The 26619-nt window shown below is 40.0% G+C and overlaps 1 protein-coding gene across 6 annotated transcripts; it reads left to right on the plus strand.

Moving 5' to 3' along the window:
• The first annotated feature begins 157 nt into the window (after positions 1 to 157).
• RUFY2 (RUN and FYVE domain containing 2) lies at positions 158 to 25138 on the plus strand. Of its 6 annotated transcripts, none has more exons than XM_069019013.1 (18): positions 158 to 234; positions 2644 to 2817; positions 3305 to 3422; positions 4631 to 4732; positions 5790 to 5913; positions 7492 to 7553; positions 8119 to 8184; positions 9943 to 10012; positions 11213 to 11314; positions 11761 to 11877; positions 12452 to 12619; positions 13794 to 13891; positions 17729 to 17848; positions 19614 to 19743; positions 20320 to 20414; positions 21697 to 21745; positions 22643 to 22720; positions 23520 to 25138. In XM_069019013.1, exons 1-18 carry the CDS (start codon positions 231 to 233, stop codon positions 23661 to 23663), a joined length of 1821 nt encoding a protein of 606 aa, XP_068875114.1. In that variant the 5' UTR covers positions 158 to 230; the 3' UTR covers positions 23664 to 25138. The 6 variants fall into 6 exon arrangements, with proteins under 6 accessions (XP_068875114.1, XP_068875115.1, XP_068875113.1 ...); XM_069019014.1 differs by lacking the exon at positions 158 to 234 and adding an exon at positions 399 to 1214; XM_069019012.1 differs by lacking the exon at positions 158 to 234 and adding an exon at positions 1230 to 1954 and having other exon boundaries at positions 9946 to 10012.
• Positions 25139 to 26619: the final 1481 nt, after the last annotated feature.

Here is a 26619-nt window from a genome sequence, read left to right on the forward strand (position 1 = left end):
TGCCGAAGGCTGCCCTGGCTCTCTTGCCCATCGCTGCGGCCGATGCCGCTCTCCGGGCGGGCAGCTGGGGCCGGGTGCGGTGCGGCAGAGCCCGAGGCGGGGGGGCTATCGCGATAGGGCCGGGGGCGGGTCCTCCCGCCGCCGGGGGCGCCGCGCCGCGCGGGCGGAGGGGCGGGAGGAGCCGCGGGCCCGCTCGGAGCGGCTGCGGCGGCGGCTCCTCCTCTCCAGCCATGGGTGAGCGGGGCTGCGGCGCCGGGAGCGGGGCCGGGATGGGCGGGGGGTCTCCGGGGAACGCGGGGCTGAGGCTCGGGCCGAGGGGCGCGGGCACGGGGCGGTGTCGGGGCCCCGCGGTGCGTGCGGTGCCTCGGTGTGCGGGCACCGCGCCGGGAGGGCTGCGGCCGGCGGGGAGAGGCTCCCGCTGCGCTCCCGCTGCGCTCGCTGCCGCAGGGACAGCGCCTTCAGCCCGCGGCCGGAGCGGCTGCACGCCGGGGCTCGGCTGCTCATCCAGCCGGGTAGGAATGTCGCCTCCTAGGCCGAGCCCCTCGTCAGACCCGGTGATGCTGGCGACAGCAGTGCCACCTGCAAATAGCCCTTTCGGGGGCTGCTGCTTCGGGGAGAAGAGCTCTGCAGAGCTTGTTTTGCTGTCTGTGCAATACCCCATACAGTACCCGAGCAGCAGCTACGATTTAGGATTTCACACACGATGTTAAATTCTAAATCTTGATTTTAAATTAAAAAAAAATTGTTTATAATTTATTTTTTAAGAAGCAGGTGAAAAAAACCAGACCTAAAATGCATTTCGCCTCAGAAAGAACAGACAAGAGGGCTGATAATTAAAAGGACAGCAGACATAGAAGTCTGTCTGAGGAGGATCAGCTGCAGAAGTCAAAATGAGGTCACCTGACAAAGGAATTTTTATGATGCCTTTAGGGAAATAGACAGGATATGTAGCAAGGGAGAGCTACCCACCTGAAGTCTGCATTGAGCAAGGCGTTTCCTACACTAACATTTGTATTTAATACTGTCAGTAGCAAAGCTAATAAAAAAGCAGGATGTGTGCTTTGCGAGCACAAAGGCGCCTGTTGTTGCAAGCCTCCTCCTGTCCCAGCCAGGGATGCTGTGCTGGTGGCTGCTCCTGGTGGGGTTGATCAGTCCCCAGCAGCTGAGCAGGAAGGAAGGAAGAGACAAACCAATGGGCTGTGGCTGCTGACTGGGTACGGTTTTGCCAGAGCCCTATCTCTGATTGTTTTCTAATGTCTTATGGGGTTTTCTGTTGAAGTACTGGGGAACTATAAAAGTAGTTTTTAAGGCTGTCTCAGGTACATAATCTCAGTATTTTTTTTTTTTTTTCCTAGAGAGCAGAGATAGGTTATGTTGTAGGGTAGTTGGGTATTTGGCAGGCAACTAGGGAAACAGAATACTAGAAAGTAATTTCCAGGGTTTCTAGTATCTAATCCCTAAATGCCTAAACTGTGCAGGAAAATGACACAAGTGGTTTCATTGCTGTTGAGGAGCTGAGAAAATATCCATTTGTTATGATGATTTGGGCTCTTTGTGCTTTCTGATGTGCAAACAGATAAGGCCTTATACCTATACTCAGATTTGCAGAGGAACAGGCTCACGTTTTTTCCTCAGATGCATATTTTTCCTCAGATATTTTGACATCTATGTCTCAATGTCTCAAAAAAAAGTGGGGTTTTTTTACTTCATTTGTTGGATTTAATTAAACAGTAAATCATCAACTCTTTTGTTTTTTTCCAGGTTACTTTGATCATAGTGAATAAACAGAGGCTTGTTTTGTCTCTGAGAAAATAGTCTGGCCTGAACGCTTGACTTGTTTCATTATAAATGAAAAGAAGCTTGAGAATTTCCTGAGCACTCTGTTTTCAGTAGCAGGAGTTCTGAGAAGAGGAACCTTGTCCATTCTGTCAGACTAAGATGATTGTAAAAAGCTGTGGGTTTTTTACTGACTAGATTTAATCCCCAATTGTATTTTTGCAGTGTACACTTGGTAAAATTTATCAAAATTTCAAGTTAAAGCAAAGCCTTTAATTCTTAAGATTTTCCATGTAGAAAATACTTTGTGGCTAGATGAGAAACTGAATTTTCAGTGCGTAATATTTTCTAGAAAATGCTCCTGGTTTAGTGGCAGAGACTCTGTACAGCCTGAGAAGGAAGGCATGTGTTCGTGTCACTGCGAAATTAAAGCTACAGTGGAAAGTGATAATATATAAAAAGTGTGATGTCTGCTTCTGTAGGTAGGCTGTAATACACCAAATAAATACATAAATTAATAGGAAGGCTGCTTTGATACCATGGGAGGGGCACTGGTTGCAGCCATGCAGCAGTTTGGAGTGCAGCAGAGGTGCTGTGTTAAATTGCAGTGACTTGGCTGCTTCTGAGACCTGGTGAGACAACATGGTACCCAAGAACTCTCGGGACTTCATTCACCTATTAAAACACTAGGAATGTGTTTTCCATGGGATGCTTTTCTGTGACATGGTGGTTTATAGCACCTACTGAATTGTTCTGTTGAGTTTATTAGGTTAAGTTTTTCTTTGAACAAGGCAGCTATGAAGCACTTTATTTCTTTGTGTCACTCCTAACACTTGAACCATGACATTTTTTTCTCTGTTGTCTTAGCTGTAAAGGACCCTACAGCTGTAGAAAGAGCAAATTTATTGAACATGGCTAAACTGAGTATCAAAGGACTCATTGAATCAGCATTGAGCTTTGGGCGCACTCTGGATTCTGACTACCCACCTTTGCAGCAGTTCTTTGTTGTCATGGAGCACTGCCTGAAGCATGGCCTGAAAGGTGTGGAAATTGTTCTAGCTGCATATTTCTCATCCCAAACACGCTATTTTTCTTCCTTTCTTTCTTGAAGTAGGTAAAAAATATGTAGTGTTGCATAAAGAATTGAAAAATATGCAAACGGTCACCTTTTATAATGAATGGTGTAATTATTAATTCTTCACATATATTTCCACATTTACCAACTTGGTTTTTTGTACACCATTTGTTTTAAGTGGTCCAGGGATGACCACAGCTGCATGTATGTATTTAGTGTATATTTTTAGCTAAACATCCTTTCTATATTAATTTTTTTTAGCACATCGATTTTATATTCACAGCAAAGTAATTTAGAAGTTGGCTTTAGATATTGGTGAGCTGACCAGTGTTTCAGTTAGGAATTATCTGGAAGTCTGGACTCAGCAGTTAACCTTTTCACACACCAGCTATTTTGAAGGAAGCTACTCCAGTAATTTCAATTAATTCAGTTACTTGATTTTTCTTTTTGTAGTAAGAAAATCCTTTCTAAGTTACAATAAAACCATCTGGGGTCCTCTGGAACTTGTGGAGAAATTATATCCAGAAGCTGAGGAAATAGCAGCAAGTGTCAGAGATTTGCCTGGCCTTAAGTAAGTAGTATTGGTAAAATGCAGCAGGAAAATAAAGGACCTGACTGAGAATCTGCAGGTGTCTCATGATTTTATTTGGCATTAATCAAGCCTTTAAACAGCTACCACATGATGTTGGGGGAGAGCACAGGTGAATGGAAGGTGGATAACAGCAATGCAAAAAGGAGCAGGTTGTGTATCACTCACTCCTGCAATCTAGAACTGCAGCAAACATTAATGAGTGCAGGTAGCAAAGACTCTATAAAACCAAAAGGTGACATACCAAAGAGGAAAGAATTGGGCAGCTTTTCAGGTTCTTGCCTGCAGAGTCCTACTCAGAAGTAAATTTATTCTCCTCCCATTCCACTGTACTCTGCTTTTGTATTTATCTTTATAATTGACCATACATGAAATTCCAAAAGGGCTTGGTTATGCTGTGATTGGTATATGGCAGCATAAGGATTCTAATTTATAGCTTTAGACCTTATCTAAAGCACATAGGCATGTAAATGATTATTTACTCTTGTGGCAGGCCAGAGGAAATAATAACCTTTGCCAAGTGTGTTACTCTCTTCTTCTCTTAATACAACTTGTGAAGGTTTTTTTTTTTCATTTATGTGCTTACCACTTGTAAGTATGCAAGCACTAGAAGAGGAACTTGTAAAGGTCCAGGTGTAATTTGCTGGATATAAGTGTTTGCCAGTTACATCTGTTTTCATGGTTTTTTGCATTGTCTTCCTAAGGGAGCCCTGAATTTGTACACTAGTAAAGGTAGGATTCAGAAAGTGTTGGGTACAGCCAGAGAGTAGGATTGGGAAGGGAAGCTGCCGTGGTGGCTTGTGATGGGCATTCAGTTCATTTTTTTGCACTTCCTCTGAATTCTTTATAAACAAATTGCAGAAAGGAGTCTCAACTATTGCAAACATTTTACTTCAGCAGAAAACAGGACTTTCAAGATTATCAGGCTCTTGTGCATTCTATACTCCTGTTTTTTCCAGGGTCTGCTCCCAAGCTCAGCTGAGTAGTTTAAAATTTTTCTGTTGTCCCAAAGCTTGGAGTCAAAGCCTAAACATTATGGCTTTTTCAGGTGGTGATGCTCAACTAATAGGTAAAATACCCCTTCAGAAACACCAGTTGCTCCACCAGTAGACTAATAAGGTGTTAAAGACCGTGATTTAATCAATATGTTATTAATTTGGGACTGTTTGTCTTCATGCCCTTTGTTTCAGGACACCGCTGGGCCGTGCCCGGGCCTGGTTACGGTTAGCACTGATGCAGAAGAAAATGGCAGATTATCTTCGCTGTTTAATCATTCAGAGAGATCTCCTCAGGTAAACAATTCATTAGATTTTGTTTGCAATTTGTTTTTAGAGGTTTAGTCTCCTAAAAAGTAATCCTGTGTTCCCCCACCATGCAGAACTAACACTGAAAACCTCTGGAGAGGAGGTGAATTCATCCCTACATCCCTACCATGCGCGTGGTTTCCACTGAACTGCACAGAGGGCTCTTGCTTTGAACTTTGCTTTCACAGTTCTAACACTGGCATTCCTCGCTTCTAGTATAACTTTTCCTGTCTGATGGAGTAATTAAAGCACAAACAGAGAAGGATTCTCATCTTAATTTCAATTTTATAAGCTATACGTATTTTTAAGATTTACTTTGTATGCCTAGATAATGCTGGTATGTCAAGATGTCATTGGTGTTCAGCAGCTATGGGCTTTTCCATTGGAAACACAGTTTGTTACATAGAATCTAAAATTTTATTTAAAATGTGCAAGGCGGAGAAAGTCCTGATATTCTTTTGTTTAGTGAAGTATTTCTATTTTAAAAACCTTTTTAGCATTTCAGCCATTTATGCTTCTCTTCAATCCATTTAATCTCTTCCTTGGCTCCTTGAATTTCAAGTATGTATTCACTAAATTCCAGACATTGTTTCACACAAGGTGATATTTTTACCACTCTTCTTTTGTACTGCTTGCTTCTTAACAACTTAGGAGTTGTCTGACTCAGTGTGGCCAAACATCTGTTTGTTGCAGTATCTCTTCAAAACTGGCTAATAGCAGGTGTAGGGAAGAGCCTTTTCTGGGTTTTTTGGGTTTTTCTTTTAAAGGCAAAATAAGTCTTGTTACCCCTGCCCCCCCACAATGTCTCAGCCATCTGGAGCCAAAGGCAGTATCCTTGTTTTTAATAGCCTCTGAGACAAACCATACACTTTGAATTTTTAAATATTTATGAGGTGAAAGTATGGGCAGGCACAGTTCATCTTTAAGGACGTTGTAGTAAGGCTAGAATAAGAGAAATTTAGATGTGTATGTCACTTATTATTAATTTACTGGATGTATATATAATGAATAAATCAGTAAGATGCAATTTTCTGCTTTAACACAGTGAGTTTTATGAGTATCACGCACTAATGATGGAGGAAGAAGGAGCAGTTATTGTTGGGCTGTTAGTTGGGCTAAATGTGATTGATGCCAACCTGTGTGTGAAGGGAGAAGATCTGGATTCACAAGTAAGTCCATCCAGGTAAAGGAATGTATGTGCAATCTGTGAGATTTTCCTGTGCAGTGAATTTTGTTACTTTGGAGTTGTGACTTGTTAGAAATCTTCATAGAGACTGTTCAGGGTGTGATGATCCAGCTGCTGGATCTGTGGGGCTGTTGCCTTACCCCCTTATCACCACCTGGGTCAGACATTTAGATTGAGATAATGGTCAGAGAGCAACGGTGAAGTTTTGTGCTTTGTCCTCAAATGGGAGCTGTTGTAGCGATGCAGAGCTCTTTCCATCTCACTTTTGTGACCCATCCTTTTCCTCTGTGGGACAAGGATAGTTCCATCATCAGTTTACCCTGCTTGGTTCATTTATTGTTGTTCTGGGACATCATAGGAATGATACAAGGACCTGAAACAAACACTCTCTTATGACCTCATAAGAGGGTGACTACTTTGATTCTGCAAAGCAAGACTTGGAATCCTTCCTGCTTTACAACGGGCTTTGACTTTTAACCTTAATCTTTTCCAAGAAAATATTAACAGATTCTGTTTAAAGTCAGATACACCGGTGTTTGTAAATAAATGTGGACTGTGTTCAGCCCTGATTGGTTTTTTTCAGCTTCCTTGTTGAAAAAATCATTATAGTTTAAGTGGTTATTACTATATTCAGTATGTATTTGATGAAAAAACAGTTCCTCTGGGAAAGAAAAGTCACAGCTAATTGGGTGTGTGTGCTTTTCAATCACGTGGTTAACTTGTCCTCAGTCGTTCATTCTAGTTACAGTCTGGTATTGGTTTCAGGCACTGATCTTGTGTAAAAGAAAATATAACATCAACAGGCCTGTAATTACAGAAAACTTATCAACTTGCTCTTCATGTTGAGAATTAAATGTGTATTATGGATCCCAAAATCTGTTGCTAGCTATGCCTCTGTTATCTAGGTCATTTGGTGGCCTTGCTGCATGAGAGATAAAACTCGATTTGAGAAGGTAGTAGTGGCTGTGCAGATGAGATTCTGAATGCAATTTGTCCAAATCTGACATTTGTAAAATATCCAGAATTATTCTGTTTGTGAAGAGCAGTATGAAGAAGGCGCATTCTCAGAGAAGCCAGAAGCAGCAGGTTTTATTGAGCAGAAAGGCAAACTTCTGGAGCTTGATGGAAGTCATAGCCAGAAGCGTAGTTTTGGTATGCTAAAAAAATGCACTCAGTGGTGAAATGTGTTTGTGCAGCCATAGTGAATTGATTTAAGGTAACTTTTAGAGAGAGAACATTTTACCTTATTTAATAGCGATGGTATTTTGCTTTAATAGGAAAAATATATTTTAAAAAAGTTTTTGGAGGAGAAATTTTTAGAAAAGACATGGAAAGAACAAACAGGATCCTGACAGGAGAGCATTGTATAAACCAAGTAAACACTGAACTTAGTAAAATCTTGTTTAAAGTATTATAGTTCAGCTTTTTCAGCTTCTGGCTGAAAGTGGACGAATCTTAAAAATGCTGTAACTGAGGTTTTATCAATTGCGTAAGTACAAGGCTGTAAATACCAACAGCAGTTATTTGTATGATATGAAACTGTACCTTTGCTTTCCACTAGGTTGGGGTGATCGATTTCTCTGTGTATTTGAAGAGTGATGATGACATTGGGGGTAAAGAAAGGTATGTCCTCACAAAATACCTCCCAATTTTGCATGTTAACAAACAATTTCTTGGCTGGGGCCTGTTCTTTTAGAAATAAGTCTGGTTCCCTTATGATGAAATCTTCTGATCCTGAGAAAAATGCCCCAGTGTGTTGTTCTGTGTTACTAGTCAGCTGGAAGAATATTTGCAGTCTGAAGGAAACCTCAGCAGCATCACTACTGCCCCCAAGTAAAGGAGGCTCGCCAGGTGGTAGTGAAAAGGAACCTCCAGACATTTAAGCCCTCAGCTTTGGGTTTGGTCAGTGTTTCAAAGAGCCAGAGTTATGGCAGAGTGAATAAACATCCTTATCCTTCTCAGACTGTGTATGTTATGTTTCATGTAGAGAAATCATTTGCAGTTAAAGCATTGGATTTTTTTGTGTCTCACTGATATATTGCCTTCATGAGTGTGAGATGAAGTTGCTTCCTTTCTTTTTAAAAACTCGATTAAGATGGACATTTGCATATGGTAAATATGTGTATTTTCAGTCCATAGTTTAGCACATCATGTTATTAAAGTTAATTTTATTTTGTACTTGCTTTAGAAATGTACAGATTGCTGCAATATTGGACCAAAAGAATTATGTTGAGGAACTAAACAGGCAACTGAAGTAAGTATTACTTTGAAGTATGGGTGTCAGGGCAGGCTTACAGGTAAATGCCTTTTATACCACAGCTTTGTGAGAGAACTTCAGAGAAAGAGCTGCAAATTCTTCATGTTTAGGCTGAAGATTTAGTGAAGTAGGAAAAGACACTCTTCTGGAGAGACTCAGGAAGTGTCAGTTTTCATGCTTTTGGACAGTCAAAACCTTTATTCTTCAAAGAAACACAAAACCAGCAGGCCAGAGTGGTGAAGGTCCTCATGATTCATAACTTCACGGGAAGGAAAAGCTTGGTCTGGATTCTAACTGTGTTCTGTTTAACAGTTTGCCAGAAGTAGTTTTGAGTGTTCTGGTGAATCTGTATATTTATATTTCTTTGCCTTTCAGAATATTTTAGTTTTTGGCTTTAATGCCTAGGACTGAAACTGAATAAGCTCGTTGCTTGCTAGAAGCTACTTGTATGTGATAGGTTGTGGTTCCTGTTGAAACAGTTTTCAGGAAAGCAGCATTTTCCCCTTACTTTTCTGGATGTAACAAACCTAGTCCACCACTGTGTTTGTTACTGTGAATATAGAAGAACAGTGATTTAAATTCTATGAGGAGTATTGTACAAAATAAACAGTCTGAGGCGCTAAAAAGCTAAAAAACCCCAACAAACCAAAACCAAACAACAAAGCCACAAAGAACTTCTGTAGAATCTGTAGCACAGGTGATCTGGATCCTTTTTGAAATGTAATCATCTTTTAAAGTTTTTAATGCTGGTAATCTGGATCGTTGGTTGCTATAAGGCTCCTGTTGGAGTAAGAATATTCTGCTCTGAAATGTTGTCACTGAGCAGAGACCTTCAACAGCACAGAAAATCTGAGCAAAATGAAAGAAAACGAGGAGAAAGGAACTACCACAAGTAAGAACAGGGATTATTTGTTTCATGCCATTATCCAGGTGAGCCTCTGTGTGTTCTTGTATGCTGGGTTATGCATAGCATTTCCTGCCAGATCAGTGATTCAGCAACTCTTCTCTATTTTACTTCAGTTCAGCTGTTCCTTTTTAGACATCCTAAAATGCATTAATCTTCTCTTCCCTGATGTTCTTAATGAACTGGCAACTTCCCGAGGACACCACAGAGAAATATGTGAAAAAGTAAATGGTGTTACAGAATAGGTTTTCTGTTTTCCTGTGTGTGAAGTGCAGCCTAAAAAAAGGTGCTTCCTGTAGAAATAGGCAATCAGGTTATGGAAAAGGCCTGGATGTAATTTGATACTGTAAAAAACAACAGAGTAATAAAAGGCAATAAAGTTCTGATGAGACTCCTAAATGAAGTCAAGAAGCATCAAGAAAGAGATAGCCTGAGGACAAATCTCAAAAAAATGTGGAGAAACAAATGATTTTGTAAAAGGAATGCATTTTGGAGGAAGAGAATCTGGAGAATGGTTTTGTTATATGGGCGAAAGAACACTGGGATTGTCTTTTAAAGGGAACTTGTTTTTCTTTTGGATGCAATATAGTTGTGAGGATAAAGGAAGGGGAGAGCACATGGGACGTTTTAGCCAACCAGGAGTTTGAGTTACAGGGATGACATTGGGAGTTGGAAAGAAGTACATAAATGTTCAACAAAGGAGAGTAATTTTCTTAGGAAAACCTCCAATAATGGGAACAGACCTCTTAGCTCTTAACCATTAATCACTGTACCTTGCATTAAAGCTTTTGAGCTTGGTTGAATGGGTTTTGATGTAATCTTGAATACCATTGTTTCTTTTTCTCTTTCAGTAGCACAGTTAGCAGTCTACATGCAAGAGTTGACTCACTGGAGAAGTCAAACACTAAACTGATTGAAGAGGTACTATTTTATTTTAGTAATGTATAGCATATTATTTTCTCTCAAAGACTGTTTTTATAAATATACTTGCATTATTTTAATCTATGGAAGTTCTGGATAATATGTTCAGATACCTTTATTTTGGCCTAAGGAAGAGGGGCAGCAGCTGCAGGGCTTTGAAGTCAGCTTGCCAGGTAGCCTCTAGCATCAGTAAATTAATTCTGTAGAATGTTACAGTTTCCAACTTTGGAAAAAATGAGAAGAGAATCCTTTCTTAATGCCAGATGTCAGTCTGATTTGTGCAGATGACTAGTCCAGAATGGATGACACCAGTTGCTACAAAGAGACAGAAAGTAGTTCACCAAGCAATTTCTGTTCTAGTTCTCAGCTGTAGCCAAAGGATTGTTTCTTGCTTGTTTACTGTATGCTTATATACAGGTTTTAGATTTGTCTAGTTCTGGGTTTGTGTTTATAGCCTATATTTCTGGTTATCTTTAATGCTTGACTAGTTTCCAATATTTTTAGCTTTATAAGGCAGAGCACCTTTTTAAGGTAATGAAGTGGAAAATTGAAAACTCTAAATTCAGCTGCTGAAGGGATAGCTAGCTCACTCTGTGAATAATGTACCCAGACAGAGTGAAAACATTTTTTCCGAGTGTTAATTCTCAGAGTATTCTGGTTCCTTTACAAGCCTTCAGCCCAATTGTCCACCTGTTTTGATTCTTTGGCTTATAATTCTGACATTAAAGTATATACTGTAGGGCCCAGTTATAAAGTGTCATCTTTTGTAAATATGTTTGTTTTTCATGTGGGGTAGGCTTTCTTATGTAAGCTGCTCCGTATGATATATTAAGACGCCAAAAAAGGGAAATAAAACAGGATGAACTTGAAGCCAAGTGGAAAGAAAAAGTTGAGGATGAGGAATGAGAGTTGAGGGTCTTTAAGTCATAATGTATCTTTAAGTCATAATGAAGCAATGAAATGAAAGCATGTTCTTCACCAGACATGAAACAGTGAAGTATCCTGAACATGCTGCTGCTGTGTAATGAAAGTGACTCATTACTAAAACCAGGAGCTTTATGTTTTCTTTAAAAACAACTAATCCTCTGTTTGGCAGGCAGGGAGAATAGAGCAGAGTGTGTCTTGGTCTTGCATTCATCAGAACATTTTTTTCTTTATTTCTACTCAAAAAAGTGAGCTTTTTTCTTTGTTTCTTTTCAGTTAGCAATAGCCAAAAACAATATAATTAAACTTCAGGAAGAAAACCATCAATTAAGGAGTGAAAATACTCTGATTTTAATGAAGACGCAGCATCATCTAGAGGTATGTTAGTTTTACCACTTCTAATATTTTAACATAATGTGGTTAATTTTTGTTCAAAATTTGTACATCTTGTCTTGAAGTAAGCTTAACATGTCCAAATCTGAAATAACTTTCATGAGGGAAAGGACCTATTAAATCTGTGGAGCTTTATAAATGGCATAAGTAAATTAAAATTCTAGGACACTAGATTGTTTTATTACCTTATGTGTATTTTGCATGTTCAAGTGACACTGAAGGAGGACAGTACTGCAGTATAGATGTTAATTTTACTCAATTCTCATTAGAAAACCAATGGCCACAGAGCAGAAACAGCTCTTTCTATGTTTATCCCATGCTTGGAGAATGTGTTTGTAGGCTTTTCTTTATCTTCCTCACAAGTGTTAAATTTATGCCATTAAACTGCAGAACTTGCAATGAAGAAAGACAGAACCTCTGTATCTTTGTAGGCAACTAAAGTGGATGTTGAAGCAGAGCTTCAGACATACAAGCACTCGAGGCAGGGCTTGGATGAGATGTACAATGAAGCACGCAGGCAGCTCCGGGAGGAGGCACAGCTGCGACAGGTGAGTGTTCCCTGGCACTGCACCTCTGCAGCAGGCTGCGCTGCAGAACGCTCAGTGGAGGAATATTTCTCCTTTTGTTGAGTTTAGATGCTGCCTTTAATTTACTTCAATAGCCTTTTCTCTAACTGCCTATAATAAAAAGGGAATTTTTACAGAGCATCAATATTTCTATAATAATATTGCTGAAGAACAGTAAAAACCCCACATTTTTCTTTGATAAATTTTTAGGTGAGTTTTTAGCAATACTGTATGCTCTCTATCTATGCTAAATCTTTCTTGTGAAAACACAAATACTTTAGTTCTATTTTTGTAATTAATATATAGGCAACTCTGTGCAACATTGGCAGGGTAATTTATTGAAGTGTGAGTTGTCTTCTCCCAAAGTTAAAAAGCCCCATTGGTCAGTTAGTGTATGAGTGTAACATGTATGGGTAATTTGCAAAGCTAAAGAGGAGCAGAATTTCTGAAGTGGTAAAATAGGTGGTGCTGCAGCTCTGTTGGAGTTTCAAAACAGAAATAAAATGTTACATAATTATTTAAATACTTTGTGTTGCATTGTGCTTGTGTTTTATAGGATATGGAGAATGAGCTAGTGGTTCAAGTTAGTATGAAACACGAGATAGAGCTTGCTATGAAGTTGCTGGAGAAAGATATCCATGAGAAGCAGGACACCCTCATTGGCCTGCGGCAGCAGCTTGATGAAGTTAAAGCAATTAACGTGGAAATGTACCAAAAGCTGCAGGTAAAGGGACAATCTGCTGTTAAACTGCTGAAAGGATCAAAGGGAGAGAAATGCTTTATTACCATTCTGTTCAGTTGAATGCTGCTGTTCCCTGGAGGTTTGGTTTCCTTGCGCTTCTTAGGTCAGCTTGACATTTTGGAACATTACCCATGCAAACGTAACTTCACAAAAAGAAGTTCTTAAGGCAGTCACTTTCTGGGTTTAGGCAAGAAAAAAGTGTGAGGATAAGATCATGGCCTAATAATATCCTATGTGAAACAGAGAGAGTAACAGTGTACTTTAGCAATGACTTTTCTTTGGCCTGCGTTGTATTAAAAAACCAGAAGAATGTAGGCACATAGTGGAGAGTTGAAGAGAAGCCCTGACCTTCCAAAGTAAGGGAAGGAAGACAAGATTATGTTAAATGGAAAAAGCTAATTACACTTTTGGGTTTATTTTTAATTCTGTTAACAAATTAAGAAAATCTCTAACAATGAAATCCCTTTTTTGGGAGAATATGGATCTCAGAGACCCCAAATGCAGTTAACAAATGACCAAATACCAGTGAGTTATTTATGCTGAACATGAATTTGATGTATGGAATAAATTATGAAAACCAGCACAAGAAACCAGACAAATCTGTGGCAGAATGAGGGGAAAAAAATTAGGATGCTGCGGAAAGATAATTGAGGTGATGGACAAGGGATTCTACTTTTCCATCTGCAAATGTGAGGAAACTGGACCAGAGGTTGAGAAATATAAATAGAGCTGGAGAAAAAAATACGAAGAGAATATTCTCCAGTGTTAGGATCTGTGGGGGTTTGATTTGTCAGAGAACCTTGGTGATTTTCTGGACTGAGCATCTTAGCTCTTTATTGGTAAGGTTCTAAAGGGCTACTTGGTCACTGAATTTAAGTTGATTTCCAAACTGATTAACTAAGGAAGGAAACCAAAGGGGAACATTTATGCTTATTAAATATTAAATAGCATCTACGCTTGCAAAGTATAAAACTACAAATTTTCTAGGCTTAAGATTTTACATACTGTCCTCAAAGGTTTTTAGAAGGCAATCTTTAAAAAGAATCAAAACCTGAAGCCATTTCAACATTTTCCCCTTCAGATACCGAAGAAAAAGCCCCCATGAGGTAGTGGTGTAATTATACCACTTTCAGTTTTAACCTCTTTTATAACACAGGTTTCTGAAGATGCTATGAAAGAAAAGAATGAAATAATTAGTCGGTTAGAGGATAAGACCAATCAAATTAATGCAACTATGAAACAACTAGAACAAAGGTACAGCCCCATCTTTGTTTCTCTTCATTCATTACTCCAACCCCTTACATCCTACTGCATTCCTACAGCCATTGAAATGTAATTTTCAACTAGAACATTTATACCAGGCTTTTCTGAAACTTCTAATTAGTGCTTTGCTGTTGGATTTTTTTTTTTCTGTTTGACAAACACACTAACTTTAAATACAAACTTAATCTTTCAGTTTTCTTCCTCTACCATCTTTCTTCTAGTCCTAGGTTTTTATGCTGATATCAGAAGCTGTTCTTTCAGTTGTTTCAAAATTCTGATTCATTATTGCCTACTTTTTTTTCCCCACCTGAATGAAATGCAATAGAAACTGAAGCATTAATCTTGCTTATACTTAAGCATATGCTTAATATAAACATTAATGCCTTCAAGGATCACTGGTTGTTTGCTGAAGCTGTTGTAATTGTTGTCCATTGCTTTGGAAGTGCCATTATACGACTTAATGAGTTTTCATGCTGAAAGGTTGAAAAGTGAAAGACTAAAATTCCAAAATACAAATTTACATTATGGTTAGACTGCATGTACTACATAATATTAAAATGTGATTCATATGTTTTAATTTAGTGGCCTTATATGCAACATTGACCTTTTTAATTGTAAAATATAACATATCCATAAGCCCTGTCATGTTGGTGTTTGACATGTCTTTTTTTTCATTTAAATCTGATTATGAAAAACATGCTTATGTATTATAAAAATTAGTGACATGAATATTCTTTTATTGACATCCTTTTTTCCTCTTTTTTCTTTTTCTTTTTATTCTTTTATCCCAATTTTTGTTTTTACTGTTTTGCTGCCTTCATCTGTCTTTGATTTTTGTCCACTGCATTCATGAAGTGACAAAGATCTGTTAACTCAAACTAGGACTATTGCAATGTCATTCGTCAAATGTGCCAGCAATGAGGCTCAGCACCAGTATAAACTTGTCAAGGATATATCATTCTGAAAGCTCCTCCAGATCTCTTGTGTTGAAATTATTGCTGATAAAATAGGACTTCAGAATTTTCCAATTAAAACTTTAAAGTGGTATTAGAAATCCTGCACTGTAACTGATCGTAGCTGGGTTCTGTTTTGTTTTCTGAAAGAACATCATCTCCGATCTCACTTTACCCCTCCTAAAAAAAAAACAAAAAAGAGAGAAAAAAGTAAATTACTGCACTATTATTAAGCAAATGTAAGCTAGTTTTCTAATGCTATTGAATCACTTCTTTGTCAAATTTTATTTTAAGAGGTTAGATATCTTTACTTTGACTGTACGTTTTTATGGCACTTGTTTCTAATTAGTGATTTTTCTGATTCTTTGGTACTAGAGATTTAAAAAGTAGCCCTTCTGGCTAATACTTCCCTTCTCCCCTGCTTATTCCTTTCACTTTTAGGCTGTATTTATCCCAAAAGCACGCTCTCTGTTGGGTTTTGTGGTTGTAACTAGCACTGTTTCTTAAACAGAGTGACAGGAGTTTGAGGGAAGGAGTTGAGCTCTATCAGAATGATGGATGTAAGAAAAGAGGGTGGTGTCAGCATCTGTGTTCTGTGTGTACAGTGAAGGAATGATAGGCTTTGGGCATCAAGCAGTTAAAGCACAGTTCCATCTCCCTGATGTCATGTGGGGTAAAATATTCTCATAGAGTGAAAATGTGTTTGGAGCCTGATTTGTGTAGGACTCCAGACAGAGACAGAGTGCTCCAGCAAAATCCGTAGCTGTGACTCCTGCCTAGCACAGCTGCCCTGGTTTAGGTGTAGTAGTGAGTAGGATTTACAATTAGGGCCCAGATCTGGAACCAGCCTAACCTGTTTGTCAGCTGAGGATCTTGCCTGGCTGTGTGTACACTGAGATCAGCACCTGTGGTTGTGCCCAAACCCTTTTCCCTCCCTCCACCCATCATTAGGCAGCCTTTACAACTCATATTTCTGCTATGAGCTGCTGCTTGCCTGCACTGCAGAAAGAAGAGTTTAGGCTGCTGACTGCCCTTAATACGCTTCCTGATGTTTGCTTGGAGTTTGTAGTGGAAGTTGACTGGGAAAATAATCTGTGTTTTGCAGCAGAAGGGGATGTGTTTGAAAAAGTGGGGACAGGATGCAATAACACAGAAAGGATTTCTACTGCATGGTTATGTACTAGCTTATTCCTTGGTTTGAAGGCAGACAAAGCCTTTAACATGAGCTGGCTACTGAAAAATAAAAATAAGTATCTTCCATCTGCAAAGAAAACCCAAACCAGAAACACTGAATAGAACAACAGGTAGACCATAGCAGAAAGGGGAGCCTTATCCATCTCACTGTCATTATGCAAACAAGTTATCTGCCCCAGTGTCATCTGAATGGCAGATCCAGCTGCAAACTGGGACCAGCTCAGCATCTGCCTGAATTTCAGCAGAGCAGCCAGCCCTGGCTCTGGGCTAGGGGGTGGTGCTGCAGCTTCTGGGTAGCAAGCTCCCTTTCTGCCTTGCTTGTGGAAACAACTGTGCAGTTGATTTTGTGATTTAGGAAAGTGTTTAATGTGCTTTTGGTGTTGATGTCTTCTGTAGCTTCATTCAGCTTCTGCATAGGGGAGGGACTTGCTTTTCCCAGTACTGTCCTTCCCACATTTTGGCCCTCACTACTATTGCAAATGTGACGGAGAGCATTCTTAAAACCCCTGGGATAGTTGAGTGAGATAGTGCACCCTTTATAAGGTAGTTTCACTCCAGCCTTTTTCACTTGTTTACTGGCAGCTTTTGGAAACTCCCTCTGGTGCAACTTCATCAGCAGAAGCACAAATACAAACATGTTGCTGACACATCTTTTTTTTAGCTGACACTGCAAGTTGGGAGTTGTTCTGTGCTTAGTGAGCGGCTGGGAAGGGAGAAATCAACCATCTCACTGATTTCTCCCACCACTTACCTGAGAGGCCCTTAGAACAGTTTTGCAGAACATGGTGCATCAGATGGGGACATTCAGTGCTATTTTACAGGTGCTTGTGTTCTCCAGACAGGTGCAACCATGATACAGCACAAGTCCCCTTTCAGTACATTTACTTTTGTTACATTACATACACCTTTTTTTGGTTTGAAGAGGTAACCAGAGAGGAGCCACAGTGAACTAATGCATTCCAAGGGAAGTGTCAGCTGAACAAACCTGGAATTCAGAAATAAAAGGTTAAATCAAAAAACAATCCCTCATTTCTTGATTAATCATTTTTATTTGTGTATAGTATGGAGCTATTTTAACCAGTGTAAGAATGCATTATTTTTAATACAGACTATTTAAATTAATTGATGTAGTTGAGGTAGTTCTATAAATGTAGTGAGACCTGTCAGGGTGCATTTTGTTGTGTTAGGCTAGTTAAGTTTTTTGCTGTCTGATTGCAGTACTCTGTATGCAACCTTATGCCTCAATTGTTTTGAGCTGCTTTTGCACAACACATGCTCTGCCCTGTCTTAATGGGTGATTAGTGCAAGCCAAGTACAGGATTTACTTGGGGGAAAAAAAAGCTTCAAAAATAACACATGAACATATGCTAAAGGAAAAAGAAAAGCATCAAGTTAAATGCTTCAATTCTAAAATATGTATCATGCTTTGGCACCTGTTATTCATGAGCATAAAATAAAACAGTGATTACTTACAGTGATTACTCTCTTACTGTATGCAAACCCAGGAGCCAGTTCCCTAGGCATTGTATGGACTTCTCGTTTGAGTTTGTGAGTTTCCCCCAAACTTTGTTTTTATTTAGAAATGTTTCTATTTCCCCATTTTTCTTTTATTTGTCTTCTTCACCCTCTACACCCTAGTTCTAGCTTCAGTTTTACCCAAAGTTGATTTGAATTACACCAGATTGCAGCATGCAGAGAAGGCTCAAATGGAGGCTGAGGCTGAGGATGAGAAACTTAAACAGGAGTATGTGAATAAATCTGAAAGCCTGCAGAACGAATTCTCCCAGAAGGAGAAACAGCTGTGAGTATTTCTTTCCTGTTTGGAAAAATGCATGGCAGTAAACATTCTACATTGCAATATGTCCTCTGTCCTAATACAGGCTGGTTGTTGTTAAATGGTTTTGAACAGAATGTAAATACTAAAGGTCTTCATGTTAGGTACTGGCAAGGCAGAAGGAAATATGTCATTCCAAGAAAGCCAAGCTGGCTTTGGATGCCTCTAAAATGACATACAGCTTGAAAGGAAGGGGAAGAACAGCATTATTTCTTGGCTAAAAGTGCCAGCTTAATTCAGTAGGAAATTATCCTAAGTGGGGGAAATATGTAGTGGAGTAGTAGTAAAACATGCTTTTAACAAAGCCCACAAGTATGGAGTAGTATAAACTTAAACAGAAATGGCATAACAGTGGTTTGGTTGATCCCGCTTAAGAATAAGGTAGAAGGGGCTTAACGACCTCTGCACAGGAAATAAAAAATGAAAATCCACTGGAGTCATAAAAGTTAAAAACTAATATAAAAGCCAACCCTCTAGTCTTTCTCCTGTTACATCCTTCAGTACTAATTTAAATCAATATGTAATGTTAAAAGCTCCGTGTAAGGACAGGTATTTTCCCTCTTTGGGAAGATAAAGCATCAGTTATTTAAGTAAATCTCTGGCACAAAGATTGGGGCTTAAAAATTAGTTCCAATCCAGTTATTAGCCCTCCCCTGCCTCTGAGAACTCTGAATGTCAATACACTTGTTCAACTGTCATGACAAATGTTCACTTTACTACCACAGTCACCTCTGCAGATTTGGGCAAAAGAACAGTTCAGACCCCAGCCTTAGAATTCTGCAGTTCTGAAACCTCCAGGTCATGTTCACTTGTTTTCCAGCCAGATGCTGTGGTAGTGTCCCAAAATGTAAGTCTTTCCTTTAAAAGTGGGTTTGGTTTTAAAAGAGGAAAATTAATGTGGATGTAGGTTTCCCATCAAAAGACCTTGCATGAATACTCTGAGATTTTTTTTTCCCTTTTTTACTGTGTTGGCACAGTTTAGATCTAGAAGGTTGAGCAGTGTGCTTCCACTCTTTGCATTCTCCATAACATTCTAAACACCAACTCTTCTGTGAAACCAATACTAAAATTCCAGCTAGAATGGGTCTTCCATCAGAGTAGTCCTAATTCCTTTAACTGAAGTTTAGTTAAGCTGACAGAATCTGTATGCCTCTTTATGCTGAACCTCACCTGTGTAGAAAGCTCAATAAAAATATTAATTTAAAGTCCTTCCCCCTTTATTTTCATTTCTGTTCAAAATGCCGTAAACCTTAGTCTAAAATAGAAGATTCACATCCAAGGGTGTAAAATTAGTAACTTTTATGGTATCAGAGATATCTGCAATCATTGCCTGCATCACCAATGACACTGCGACTGGTTGGTTTGGTTTATTTTAGAAACAAGCTGTATAAAGTTAAGGGGCTTTGCCTTATGCATGTTTTAAAAATACTTCAGAATTTTGTGATTAGTCGTCTCTTATTGATTTCAAAGGTCAGCTCTTCAAAATTATGCCATGTTCTTGGTCCTTTAAATAAACTTACCTTGAAAAGCATTTGTGAGTGACAGTGCTTTGTTTATTACACTGGTATCTAAAACATCATATTGACACATTATTTCTGTTTTAGAAAACATGTAAGTTAATGGTTTATTATGATAATAGTCTATTGCACCCAGAAATAAACTTGGTCTTGTTTTTAAAAATGATACTGTTGTGCACAGTGATTTTTGTTTTGTTTTGTTTTCCCTGTTCTAGGCTTCAGCTGGAAACAGATTTGAAGATAGAAAAAGAGTGGCGGCAAACCCTAGAGGATGATCTTCAAAAGGAAAAGGAAACTGTATCTCATCTGAGAACAGAGACCCAAGAAATAGTTAATCTTAAGAAAGTAAATTCTGGAGCAAATTTTTACTTGTAATTTAGAAATTGACTGCAGAGTTAATTATGGACTTAGACATGGTATTTTAAAAAAATTCTGCAAATATATAAGAAAAATTACATTAATGTATTCTCAAAAATAGAATAAGGAAAAAAATGGGCTTTTTACTCCCCATTTAGTCCTCAGAGCAGAACTCAGTACTTTGGATAAGGAAAAATGAAATAGTTGTTTTCCCTTCTCATTTGTGTTGAAGGCTCTGCCTTCTCAGTGTAGGCCAGAAAGTGCTTCAGCTTTTCTCTGACTCCATACCCATGGCTCTCTAGTGGTCTTGGGCTCTCCAGTCAGTTGGGTTTATTTTCTCCCTCAAGCGGGCTACAGAAGCAGAAATGCTTCTTTATCTCTTGGGGTCTAAGAGAGTTTAATCCTGAGCAGTTGCTGTTCAGGTTGGATTTGGAACCTTAATAGTGTGAGGGACCTGGCTTTCTCAGCAAGAGCAGCTTCAGTAGGAGCAGCTTTCTAGGCAGTAGGGCAAACACAATTTGAGAATAATTTGGTTTAATTTTATTTTGTTTGTTTTGTTTTAAGGAATTCCTTAAACTTCAGGAAAAGAACAAGCAACTGAAAAGCATATGTGAAGACCAAGAAGCTGCTCTCCAAGAACTGGCATCCAAGCTGAGCGAGTAATTTCATTATTCATGATCATTTATACATATTATTTTTGTCATGTAAACTTGAATTAAGAAAAATAGTGGGACAGTGGTCATGCATATTAGACAGTATTTGACAATATTTTTATCAGAAGTCAGTATGTCTAGTTAGGTCAGGCCTGTTAATTTTTATTTTTGGCTGGTGGGGTACCTGTAAGTTCCTGGGTAATGACAGTGCTGTGAATGGAAAATCCTGGTTTGAAGGGCATTAGGCTTTGTTCTGCAGTGAGAACAGTTGCCTGGTTTGCCATTTGTGGCAATCCCAGAAGAGCCTCAAGGAGAAGGTTACAGCTCTGGCTCCAGCAGGGCAGTGCTGATCTTCTTGAGCCCCAGCCAGACACCAAGCCCCACACAGCTGCCCACTCACTTCCTCACTGTTCGCACTAGGGAGAGAGAATTGGAAAGGTAAAAGCTGGAAAACTCATTGAGGGTTGAGATAAAGACAATTTAGTAGGGAAAAGAACAGCCACACTTGCAAGCAAAGCAAAACAAGGAATTAATTCAGTGCTTCCCAAGGGCAGGCTGGTGTTCAACCACCCCCAGGAGAGCAGGGCCCCGTCACGGGGAATGGTGACTTGGGAAGACAAAACTCCATCACTCCAAACCTTGGAGTGCCCCCCCACCCCTTCCTCCTCCTTTCCCCCACTGGATATACTGAGCATGATGATCAGCTACATGGTCTGGAATGCCCCTTTGATCAGTGGGGTCCTCTGTCCCAGCTGTGTCCCCTCCCAGCTTCCCATCACCCCCAGTCTCCTCCCCAGTGTGGCCCTACAGGGAGCAGAAAAGGCCTCGGCTCTGTGTAAACCCTGCTGAGCAATAACAGCAACATCTCTGTGTTATCAACCTGTGTTCAGCACAAATCCAAAACACAGGCCCTGCAGTCCCTGGGAAGGAAATGAACTCTACCCCAGGCAGAACCAGCACAGTCTGTAGAGGATGGAAGGGGTCACCTGGCCAGCACCACTCTCCTTATTTTTATGTGGTATTGAAGTTTCATTTAATCATCTCTGTCTTCTCAGTAGTTCTGCTGTGATTTATGTGGCCTTTGATGCCCTGTAGAATAACTTTGTCTCCCATGACTCAGTTCTCAGAGGGTTGGCACTGGATGGCTGTGGGGAGGCTGCTTCCTCCATGATGACATAATGTGGTCTTCTTCAGAGGACTTGGCTTAAAATTTTTTAAGTTCCCAAACCAGATTTCAGAGCATAACTGACCATGTAGAAGTTTGAAACAGCATTATCTTATTCTTTAGATCAAAGCTGAAAATAGAAGACATAAAAGAAGCGAACAAGGCATTGCAGGTCAGTAGCATTTTGAGAAAATAAACTTTTTTTTAACTGTTCTTTTTGAAATTTTTCATAAGCTTGAGAAGACTTCTCTCCAAGAGCAACTACTCCAGAGAGACTCGTATGATTTCTCCAGTGGGAGAGAACCACAGACTCCCTGTAACCCCCTGGAAAAAAGCCTTGTTTGCTGCAAAGCTGTGCATTTTGGCACTTTTCTTGCCATGGCACACACCCTTCTCTAATTTACAGAGTGTATCTGGGACAGAATGTGTAGCCAGCTGAGCTTAAACAGATAGTACTCCTCAGTGGTCAATAAATACTTGATCATCCTAGGAAATAAGTAAACTTGTAGCACCAAAGCTGATAAAATGTGATGTGTAATGTTGACAGGTTTGGGACTTAAAGACAGCAGGGAGCACTTGAGAGCAGAGATTTTGTCTGCACATGTTTGATAATCTAGTGTCACCTGGTACAATACTGCAGTCTGAGTAAAAGTGTCTGAAATGGTTGAGCAGATTCCTGGGTTTATTAAATGGTTTAAACAGAAGGAAATTGACAGTTCTTGATACTGTCCTGGTTGGTTTTGCTTACCTGCATCCTGAGGACTGTTCCCATGTGATGAGCAGGGACATAGGCTTCACTCTGAGGCTTGGGTGCCTTACTGTTCTTCCAGCTCAGCCATTGCCCAGCTTTCCTATGTTCTCTTTGCACCTATGCTCTGTCTTGGCCCCTAAGGTTTTGCAGTGTTTTGGAGCAGTCCTGTGCTGCTTTAGAGTGTCTTTGTGACATTACACTGGTCCCAGGGCACTGAGCATTCAAGCAGTGAATGTTCTGCTCTTGGTTTGTCTTGTCCCCTGGAGCTCAAAGTTCAACTTCATCAGATACATATAATTATGATAATTTTTTCTCCAGGGCCAGGTTTGGTTGAAGGACAAAGAGGCCACTCATTGCAAGCTATGTGAAAAGGAATTTTCACTTTCCAAAAGGAAGGTAAAACTTTAACAAAATTTCTCCCAACTTGTTCACAAGTATTATGTAATTATTAATTATCTTATTGGTGTGGCATGAAATGTCAGTGATCAGGTGAATGCAGAGTTATTTTTCAGATGTTTTTCTAGTTCTTTGATAACATACAATGAAGCTGGGCCCTAATTTCAAAAGAAACAGTGTCTTGGTGAAGTTCCACAAAGCAACTTAGTTAAAAATTATTTAACTACTTTGTGGAATTGTTATCTCAAACTCTTATCAGCTCTGGCACTGTTAGAATTTGACATGTGTAGAAGTCTTTTTATGGCATTTTTTTATACAATAGAGTAAGAAAATATGAGTTTATTGTCATTTTAAAGTAAAATGTGACATTAATTTCCATGCTTTATTAATGTGTGCAGGAAGTTTTCTTTACCTTTCTATGTTAAATCTCAATTGGCTACCTGACAGAAGCATCTACTGTTTTGAATATCATTGCTCATGCTGTATTTTTATGTAACAGAATATATTCTTAATCCAGGTCTTGAATAAAAACTTCAAAGCATATATATATATATAAAATGTGGTCTTAGACAGACCATGTATCTGTCTGTGGTGCAATCCTAGACAAACATCTGTGTAGGATTGCATCATAGTTTGGGATGTAGATGAGTTATCTTTTGCAAACCAACTCCATTCTCCAACCCAAGAAGTGAAAGGAACTACGTTTTGGATTGCTTTGTGTGTATTGGTTGTTGGTATCCAATTACCAGGTACATTTCTGTTGTAAATTTAAATTTTTAATCTTCTGCCCATTATTTAGCATCACTGTAGGAACTGTGGGGAGATCTTCTGCAATGCCTGTTCTGACAATGAACTGCCTCTGCCCTCTTCACCAAAGCCTGTCCGAGTCTGTGATTCCTGCCATGCAATACTTATACAGAGGTGTTCTTCTAATGTGCCATAAGATATTTATAAATTCTGGTATTTAGCTCATCCTGTAAAAACCCAACACCAACTATAGCGTGTACAGCAGTATTTCCAGACTTTCAGGTAAGCAGTGTAGAGTTGCAATTTCGAGGTACTGTGGACGAGTTACTGCTCTGCTTCCTCTTGAAACAAATGCAGAAAATGGGACCCAAATGTAGAAAATGCACATATAAAAAGAAAAAAATTCCAGATGAGTATGTTGGTCTGCCAAATGGCTCAGCAGCTCTTCTGTGAGGAAGCAGGGCAGTTTAAATGGGAGACTCAGTGTTAATGTGTATTGGATGAGTATTTTAGTTGTTAAGATGATCTGGAGAAAGGTGATACTCATACAGGCTAATGTGCCACAAGTTCAACCTAATCCTGCCACAGAGTGTGCCTGTGATAGGCTGTTGTGAAGCAAAACCATGCAGTAGCTGGTTTTCAACTGTACTGGAAAAAAGTATGGCAATTAATGCAGTGGTCTGAGAAATTATTGCCAAATACCGTGTATTAGTTTACTTCATCTTCATTACCAGGATTTGATACATCCAAGAGTATGGCACTGGTAGCTCTGTTCTGTGCAGTCACAGGTGTAAGGGGAGCTTTTGTCAGGCAGGGAACAAACAGTGCCTCAGGGCACTTGCTGAAGGAAGGTGTGTTTTGCTGAATGATTTTTTCACATGAACTATTAATTTGATATATCTGTGTTTCCATTAAAAGAGAGCTGTTCATCACAGACCTCGTCTGACATTGTCTGTAACCTTGAACAAGTCTCTGCATTATTTTCATGCAAGTCATGCTCTCAAGCTTGTCCGTGTAGTCACTGCATAGCTCTAGAAACCACCTAGAAAGACTGGGATTAAATACTGGGGACCACATCCTTTTTGTGTTGGACAGGAAGATTCTTCCTTATTTTGTCACTGTCTTTCAGAGTTGGTTCCTAAACTTCATTTTTTTTGCAGAGCACTTTAGAGCCCTTCTGAGTCTAACTGCTCTTGACACGGTAACTTTTGCTGGAACAGAAAATCCTTATTCTTTCCATAGGCAAATAGAAATAATATCCTTTGATAAATTGCCGTCACTTCCACCTCACTGCACTGCACCCTCTTCCCTTTAGCCACTCCTGGGATGGGCTCCAGCCCTGGAACCTCCACTCTCCAGAATTATCAGCCCCGTAGTTCCTTCAGCTATGGGCTTGGAGTAGCATTGCTGACAGCAGAAGGGAGGCTTGCAAACAGGTCTTTTAGTTGTCCTTGCACTTTGTTTAGCTTGGCTTTGTCTCTGAGGATAGGGATTTAGTGAATATCCTAAAAGCTAACATAGCTATTATTTTTAACACCTCAATGTAGTTGCTTATGTAGCTTTTGTAAAGAAAAATGTTTTTAAAATGACCTGATGTAACCTTTTGTAAAATATCACACAAATACTTGTAAATCTGTAAATAACTTTTGGAAAAAAATAAATTTAAGTAATCTGCAACTTAACTAAGAGAATAATGTTACTTTATTTAAATTTGTAATTCAGAGTATTTTATTTTGACTTGTTCAAGTTGCTTAGAAAGCTTTTGCCTGTGCTGGGGAGTGGGGTACTCTGTTAAAGACACAATCAGGTGCTGCTCACATGCTTCCTGAGAGTGTTTTCAGGTGGGCTGTACGTGGGGCATGGAGGCAGTAGGGTTTGGTGTAGGATAGAGATGGTAGGATAAAGCTAATCGGTACTGCTTTAATAAGTAACTTGTCAAAAGGTATGCAACTAAATTTAAAATAGGCAATCTTTTAAAATAAGAATATAGTGCATTTCCATAACATGCAATAAATTAATTTCTGTTGCTTAACTGCCATCTTTTCCTCCCCTCTGTGCTGCCCTATTTGCATGGGAAAAGTCTATAATTATTCAGATTGCTGTTACTGACTGCAGGTAAGACTTCTGGCTTGAACAAAATGAATGCTGGATGTTCCATGTGGTTTCATTTCCCTTGGCATCAATCTACATACCTGGCCTGCTTTTAAGGTTTTTGGACACCACTGCGATTAATGCTGTATCTTTGTCTTTCTGTAAAACCCTGCTATTGATTCTAAATCCTTCTCACAGAGCACAGGACAAACTGGGGGGGTACCCATGAGAGCCTGGAACTGTTCAGACAGGGTCAGACCAGCATTTTATTCCTCTTGGGAAATGTAGCGACTTCTGCTTCCCTGTTCTGGGGGCGTTAGCAAGCACCGGGAGACAATCCGATGTTCCTGCTGCTGCTCCCCGCGCAGGGCTCGAGGGTCTGAGCCGCCGCCCCGCACAGCGGGGTCAGGGACCGTGTTTGCTCCGCCTGCCCGGGAGTGAAGGGATCGCCCGGCCCTTCCTGGCAGCCCTCACGTGGCCGCTGCACCGGCGCTTCCCGGCAGGAGCGGAGCGCTGCAGCTCCCAGCGCTGTCAGAGCCGAGGCTGTAATTAATACACGGCCATGAAACTACCCCGGCCTCACGGACTGGGCAACCTCTGCTCACGGCTCTCAGAAACGATTCCTCTGCCCTTTAAATGCTGCTTCAGGGAGCTGAAAGGCTCGAGGCCGAACGCTGCTCTCGTTAAGGGTGAAGGGACAGGGCAGGCAGAAGGGACTCACTGTCCTGCACTGTGCAATTGCGTTGGCTGGGACTGAAGGGCAGTGGTCTCTTTGCAGATTGCCTGGTTGTACAAAAGAGCTCAAAGCACAACCCCAGCCTGCTCTCTAAAGGCGTCAGGGCTCCTTCTCCCAAGATGGAACCCCAGGTGTTCCCGAGCGAAGAGGCGCTGCAGAGCTGGCAGGATTTTCTCTCTCTGCTATGCCCACGGTAAAAACTAGCTTCCTTCAAGTGCACCTTTCCTCCACCTTACTGTGAGGTATTTTTTCCTGCAATTGAATTAACTCTGGTCTTACCACTGCCACTTGGGCAACTCCTCAGCTTCCCTGGCAACAGACCAAC

This window comes from Aphelocoma coerulescens, chromosome 6 (assembly GCF_041296385.1).
Source record: "Aphelocoma coerulescens isolate FSJ_1873_10779 chromosome 6, UR_Acoe_1.0, whole genome shotgun sequence".
Lineage (NCBI taxonomy): Eukaryota > Metazoa > Chordata > Aves > Passeriformes > Corvidae > Aphelocoma > Aphelocoma coerulescens.

Excerpts from the sequence above, each read along its gene's own strand:
- RUFY2 (XM_069019011.1), top strand. Across the intron at positions 17,849-19,613 it reads TCCCAGAAGGAGAAACAGCT|GCTTCAGCTGGAAACAGATT; the intron begins GTGAGTATTTCT and ends TCCCTGTTCTAG. Across the intron at positions 19,744-20,319 it reads AAATAGTTAATCTTAAGAAA|GAATTCCTTAAACTTCAGGA; the intron begins GTAAATTCTGGA and ends TTTTGTTTTAAG.